This window comes from Marmota flaviventris, chromosome 4 (assembly GCF_047511675.1).
Source record: "Marmota flaviventris isolate mMarFla1 chromosome 4, mMarFla1.hap1, whole genome shotgun sequence".
In the NCBI taxonomy this organism is placed as follows: Eukaryota; Metazoa; Chordata; class Mammalia; order Rodentia; family Sciuridae; genus Marmota; species Marmota flaviventris.
The window spans coordinates 76204355-76211444 of NC_092501.1; the positions used below are offsets into that span (position 1 = coordinate 76204355).

Here is a 7090-nt window from a genome sequence, read left to right on the forward strand (position 1 = left end):
CCCACAAGCTCTGAGTATTTGTCAGATGTTTATAGAGCCTTCATTAAAAGAGAGCTTTCTTAGATAAGAGATTGGGAGTGCTGCATTGAGAGCCAGATAAGAACAAGTGGAGGACTGCCTGGGGAGGGCAGGGGAGAGCCTCGTGCTGGCCCCGGGGCACTCTGCAAAGCCTTCAGCAGGACGATGCGGGCTGTCTCCTCCAGGGCTCCTCCTCGCACCTGCTAACACACCTCGGCAGCCCTGCAGTCTCCTCTACAGGGCCCAAGATGTACCCTGGGGCATTGTGGGTGGCCCTGCCCACACTGTCCCTGCTGGCCTGCTCCCTGCAGGGGAAGCCGTTACAGAGCTGGGCAAGGGTGTCTGCGCAGGGAAACACCCGCAACTTTCTGGAAGATCCTGGAGGAGGGCGGCAGGAGGGCACTTTTGATCTGAAGGTGTTCCTGGAGAACATGAAGGTGGATTTCTTACGCAGCCTCAACCTGAGTGGGGTCCCCTCCCAGGATAAAACCAGACTGGAGCCGCCACAGTACATGATCGACCTGTACAACAGGTACACCGCCGACAAGTCTTCCACCCCAGCCTCCAACATCGTGCGGAGCTTCAGCGTGGAAGGTAGAGTCAGCTTGCTCCCATCTGCCCTGGGGTGGGACTCACCGGCCCACAGTGTGGACCCACTCTGCCCACTGGGGTGGCCACTGGCCACATATAGCTCTTCAAGTGTGCTTTGAAATGGATGACAGTGATATAAAATGAAAACTTAGTTCTCTAGTTTCACCAGCAGTGTTTCCAGGGCTCAATGGTTGTATGTGGCTAATGGCTTTCCTGTGGGGCAGTGCAAATCATAGGGCCTTCCACCATCACAGAAGGTTCTAGTGGACAGCTCTGCTCTGGCGGATTCTCCTTCCCCGGGCCACGTGCCACCTGTAATACGGTAGGTGCTCAGGGATGCTATCTTCCTACCCCTCCCTATCCCTCCCTCTACCCTTCCCTCTTCCTTTCTCTCCCTTCTGGATTTTTTTTTCTCTTCCCATCTGCCCCCACCCCAACATTTCTGTTCCTTTCCTACTTAGAAACAGACAACTGATTTAGCCCTTAATTGCTATATTTTAAAACTTTGGTGGAATTCATAATTCTCTCATAAAAGGGCTTTTAAAGCCCAGATAGAATCTTTTGACAGAGAAGTGTGAGAAGAGAATCTCATTATCTTCTAAATATAAATTTCCCTGACTAAGAAGGCTAGAAGATGAACATTGACTTAAAGCCTAAGTCTGCTAACTCATTCAACATCCCAGGATTAGGGGAAATGAATTTCTGAACAGGGAAGCCAAAGCTCACATGGCTGAACTTGTCCAGGTCAGGGCCACAGTAAAGGTTAAGCAGCTGGTTTCTGGCCTAGGCCCTGCAGCCTGTATAGCGCTGGCTTGTTTATCTGTTGCTTCTTTTTCTAAAGAGCTTCGAGCACTGAGTCTGAGACCTGCAAATGCCCAAGAGGCCCAGCTCAGTGCCACAGACAGGCCAGGCCAGAACTGCCCAGTCTGCAGAGCATGTGCCTGTATAAAAACAGTATAATTTGAAACATGATCACTCAGTGTTATTGGATTTTCTTTTTACTCCAAAGCATAAAAAAATCTGGATTTTGTGTGAACTTCCTGATTTTAAAACCATGGCTTCATTTTAGTTTGTGTTTGTGTTTTTTGAAGTTGAAATTTGCAGGTCACCAGGTCCAGAGGACACAACTGTGACCTCCACCTTATGGGGGTAATGGGCTTCTTTGCTTGGGGCCTAACCCACCATATTCCACAGACCAGGGAGTCGAGCACATGAAACCCTGTCAGTGATCCCCTCACACACCCATACTCACATCAGAGTGCATGACCTGGGAAGCAATCCACTTTCATCTCTTCCATCTGATACAACTTAGGGAAGGTAGGAATTTGTTTGCTGGGTTTCTGATCCTGGCCCCACATTCATTGTCTAGCCATGCCACATTTAGATCACATTAGGTTGTGAATGCCTGGTTCACACTGTTCAATGTGCCATGGCAGCTCAGCACATCCCACAGGGGCTGAAATGGAGTAGCTATGCTGGGTAAGAGACCAGCAAGAGCTGAAGGGAAGAAGACCGTGTGATATGTTGCATGCAGGAAGTGTGTATGAGTTGGTAAAAGGGGAGGGACATAGAAGAATTCATTAGGTATCTGCTGTGAGCCAGGGACTGTGTCTGATAAGTTCCATATGTCACCTTGACAAAGCCTCACACCACTTGGGAGGGCAGGCATGATGAGCCCCATTCTACAGAAGGGAAAACTGAGGCTCAGGGAGATTCAGAACTTTCCCAGGTAAGCATAGAGGGTTGGTATTTCATTTCATCAGATACCAACACCTGCCTGCAGTGTTTTTACAGCACAAGGCCTTCATACATGTTGGAACATACAGTTGTCCTCCCTTATCTGAAGTGCAGAAAATTCCAGAAACAATTTATAAGTTCCAAATAGTTTGTATTATAGTATATTGTTCTAGTTGTTATATTTTAACTTTAATATTAACCATGGTTGTTAATTTCTTACCTTGTCTAAGTTATGAATTACACACACACACACACACACACACACACAGTTGTATACTATTCCATACTTTCCTATCTATTGATTCATTGTATATCTTGGAACATATTCCTGGAGAATAAGAGGGGATGACTATAGAAGATAATCTAAAAGTGCAACTTTTAAAAGTGCAACTTTTCTTCTTCTTCTTTGTGTGTGTGTGTGTGGAGGGGAGTGGGTTAGCCATGGAATAGTGTAATGGCTAAGTGTCAACTTAGAAGAAATGGGAAATAGAGGTAATTATGTTACTAAAAGGCAAGCCCCATTTCTGACTGGACATACCTGCCTGGCTAATATTTGTCTTTCCTCTAATAAACACTGTCCATTTTCGCTTTGCTAGGACAATACAATTCCAAATAATTTTTACACTGCTTGGATGCTGATATTTCTTACCTTGTCTTAATTTAATTAGACTTTCATCATCCCCAACCAGATCTAATGTGGAAAAGGCATTTTGTATTTTTTTGTTATGTTAAGATAAATGACAAATAATAATTTAAAAAGATACTCACTGTGTGCATTTTGGCAATTAAATGTCTTGAGTCCCAGTCTGTACATCTGTAAAAGTGGAATAATAATCAGATCGTCCCTAAGTAAGGTGATAGGATTAAAGTAAGGTACAATATGTCAAGTTCCTAGCATATTGCTAGGTATGTAGTAAGTATTCAATAAATAGTAGGGACTGTTGACCTAACTGGAGGCATCTGCCTCTGCTTTTTCTTGGAAGATCCTAAATCAGTGTTTAAAAAACACTCTTCTACTAAGGACTGAAGTGAAATAGAATAGGGATAATAGAGAAAAATCTGTCATCCTAGATGTTGTTTTGTCCAAATGGTGAGATTTGATTTGGTGTCATGAGAACAGACACTGCAGACAGACATCTACCCTGGTGTATTTGCATTTCAGATGTTGTGTCTACAACTGCCACAGAGGACTTGCCATTCCAGAAACATATTCTTCTCTTCAACATCTCCATCCCCAGGCATGAGCAAATCACCAGGGCTGAGCTCCGTCTCTATGTCTCCTGTCAAAATCACGTGGACTCATCTCATGGGCTAGAAGGAAACATGGTCATCTATGATGTGCTGGATGGAGAAGATGCCTCAGGGACCAAGACCTTTCTGGTGTCCCAGGACATTCAGGATGAGGGCTGGGAGACCTTGGAAGTGTCCAGTGCTGTGAAGAGATGGGTCAGGGCAGATTCCACAAAGAGCAAAAATAAGCTCGAGGTAACTGTGGAAAGCCATAGGAAGGGCTGTGATACATTGGACATCAGTGTCCCTCCAGGTTCCAAAAACCTTCCCTTCTTTGTCGTCTTCTCCAATGACCGCAGCAACGGGACCAAGGAGACCAGGCTGGAGCTTAGGGAGATGATTGGCCATGAGCAGGAGAGCATCCTTAGGAAGACACCTAAGAAAAACTACAGGGAGGCAGGTGAGAACCAGGAGGATGAGGAGGAAGAGGAGGACGTGGACGGCCACATGGTCACAGGTTTGTCTTTAGCCAGACGGAAGAGGAGCATAGGGGCCAGCAGCCACTGTCAGAAGACCTCGCTAAGGGTGAACTTTGAAGACATTGGCTGGGACAGCTGGATCATTGCACCCAAGGAGTATGATGCCTATGAGTGTAAAGGTGGCTGCTTCTTCCCCCTGGCCGATGATGTGACACCGACAAAGCATGCCATTGTGCAAACCCTGGTGCATCTCAAGTTCCCTACAAAGGTGGGCAAGGCCTGCTGTGTGCCCACTAAACTGAGTCCCATCTCCATCCTCTACAAGGATGACATGGGGGTGCCCACCCTCAAGTACCACTACGAGGGGATGAGTGTGGCAGAGTGTGGGTGCAGGTAGTGGTTGCCCTCCAGACTAGGGGAGGCAGGGTGGGAATAGGGATTCTGATAAGAGACCCTGTGTCCCCTGGGTATGACAGGGAATAAGTTGATCTGCATGCTACCTGGAGAAGGAAAGGGAGCCTGCTGTCCCTCTCACTCCCCATGCAAAGTATGCACCACTGGCTCCTACTGGTGGGGAGGGTGACGGCTGGATAGTCTGGACGGCTGCTGGGATGGAAGGAAAATGATGACAGGGGAACATAAGAAAATACGGAGCAGAAATCTGAGCAGAAACTAGTCAGAGGAGTATAGACAGGTGACATGCAAACATTTATAGAAATTACAGAGGTCAAGGAGGATGAGGCTTATTCCAATAAACTTTGGGAGAGAAGAGAAAAGGAACAAGCTTTGACCAGCCATTTTTTGTCATTTCCCACACTCAAATGTGTTGGGCATTATGACTTCTGATTTACAGATCTCAAAACCTAGGCAGGTGAGTTAGTCCTGATCAATGGAGGGATTTCAACCCAAGTTTGTGTGACAACAAAGCCTGGGACCTTCCCATTCAGGTTAGCATGTCACTCTGTACTGAAAGTGCAATTAGACATTGTGAAGTTGGAGTATTGAGAACAAGCCGAGCTGAGCTCCAGTGGGTACTTACTGGTATGACTGGGCTGCTCATTTTATCTGGTACACAACCTTTCTGTGTGATGCCTGTATGCATTCTGTGGCTAAATGCTTAATAATACCACCCTCGAGTCACTGAGAAACCACACCCAAACCAACTGCAGAATAGAGAAAGATAGTTTAAGACAGTAGCACCTCTGACATGCATCGAGGCTACTTTGACTCTCTGGTGCAGAGCTCATACAATCACTCTATGATAGTCTGGGAGGGACAGCTGATGGTCTCAGCCTCTGCAGTTCCCTACTGAGCAGAAGGCACCCACGAGTGTCCCCTGCCAAATGATTCCACAGAGGATAGGACTAGAATTTGAATTTGTTGGAATTAAGTATGCTTTTGATTTAGTATGTAAAACATCCCTATTTTTAAATCCTCGGTGACATGCACTCAAGTGATAAGATGTCCAGCCTTCCTGGGTGAGGACTCCCTAGCCTCTGAAGACATCTGGTACTTATTGGCTGCCACTGGCTCGGACTGTTCTTGCCAGCTTTCTTGAGTAATGGGTGTTCTGCCTCCACTGGCTCCAGAGTAGGATAGAGTCTCCATTTCCTATGAGTTTCATCCTCTGCTCTGTCTCTCCTTGCTGTATATAGACCTGGATGGCATGAGGAAGAATTTGAGTCACAAAGATCCCAACCCATGGCCTGTTGACCCCTGACCAGAGCAGGGCCTGAAGGAGCCTTAGAAAGACCTGGGCACCCCCATTGACTGCAACTCCCTCATATTTAAAAAAAAAATAAAAGAAATGATTTGTGTTAAATGTTTACATGGAGTCAATGAATGACTTTAACACAAAAATACTATGAAACATTATTGTTTGATTGCTGGAGTTGGAGAAAATAGGAATTCGTGGTATGTGCTGACAGTGTGGTATGGCAATGTTGTTTACAGTTGGGTGACGATTTCTTTAAGTCCTGGTGGTGTGTTTCTGTGCCTGAGTGTAAGTGTCACTTGGAAATAAAGTCAAGTGTCTGATCTGTGACCTTTTCTAAATGTGACACAGGATCCTCCAGCTCCACACTCCTCCTTGCCTTGATATGTGTCAGCAATTTCCCCAGGTGGGGGTTGGAGAGGAGGACCATGGAGCTGCCACAGGGATGGTAGGCCAAGAGTGGCTGTGTCTGTCCATTGGAGTGAGTGGGTGTGTTTAGATATGGGCCTGTGTGTACATGTGAAGGTGTGAGCTACTGTCTGTGTAGAAGTTCTCAAGCGCATGATGATAGTTGCTTCACCTTCCTTCATGTTCCCATATATCAAAATAGGATGAACATGGCTCTAAGAAACATGAATAATCTCACTTCATCTCCACCCAGTGTCCAAAGGCCTATACAACTCCTCCACTGTCTGTCTACCACACCCCTGCTCATATGCCCAGCTCCAGCCAAACTCCACCCAAAACCCACTCCTGTTCTCTGCCCTTGGTACACCATCCTGCCCCTTCCCCTCACTACCAGAAAAACAACCCAAGTCCCAGTGTCTGTGAGTGAGGCCCCAGCTCCAGTGTCACCCACCCTGGCCCCTGTTGAGGCTCCAGTTCCACCTTTCTACTCTTAGTAGGGCTACAGTGCTTCTGTTACACAGTTGCAACAGGCCTACCCTGGGGAGCTGCTGACCTCCTACCCAGTGCCACTTGTTACCTTGACTCTTCTGGAGAGGAAGCTGTGAGTCTCTCATCTTGTTAATTCCCACAGGGCCAATGTGCCTATAGCACAGGACAAACTGATATGGTCAGATGTGCAAAAACACAGAATGCAATGATTAAACTAAGATGTGTTCTCTAGTTTCCATTTCTCTGGGTCATTCTTTGCATAGGATTCTTCAAAGATTGTTCACACACGGACATAGAACGCAATGGAGCATCACCATCCTTTAGTTACTTATGTGGCCCAAAAGCACCTTGCCTACTGACCTCCACTTTCAATGCTGCATTGGAAACAGTTCGCAAAGCTTTTTCCTTTTATTATAACAGGGTG

General features: G+C 46.4%; 1 protein-coding gene across 1 annotated transcript; it reads left to right on the forward strand.

Annotated features, from left to right (window-relative positions):
• Nucleotides 1-266: 266 nt before the first annotated feature.
• Nucleotides 267-4452, forward strand: Gdf2 (growth differentiation factor 2). The gene is made up of 2 exons (XM_027947861.2): nucleotides 267-612; nucleotides 3509-4452. The coding sequence occupies exons 1-2, from the start codon at nucleotides 267-269 to the stop codon at nucleotides 4450-4452; spliced, it is 1290 nt and encodes a 429-aa protein (XP_027803662.1).
• Nucleotides 4453-7090: the final 2638 nt, after the last annotated feature.

Bases quoted from the DNA above. Each gene is read 5' to 3' on its own strand.
- Gdf2 (XM_027947861.2), top strand. From the start codon at position 267: ATGTACCCTGGGGCATTGTGGGTGGCCCTGCCCACACTGTCCCTGCTG. The intron at 613-3,508 runs GTAGAGTCAGCT...TTTGCATTTCAG, and splicing joins GCGGAGCTTCAGCGTGGAAG to ATGTTGTGTCTACAACTGCC.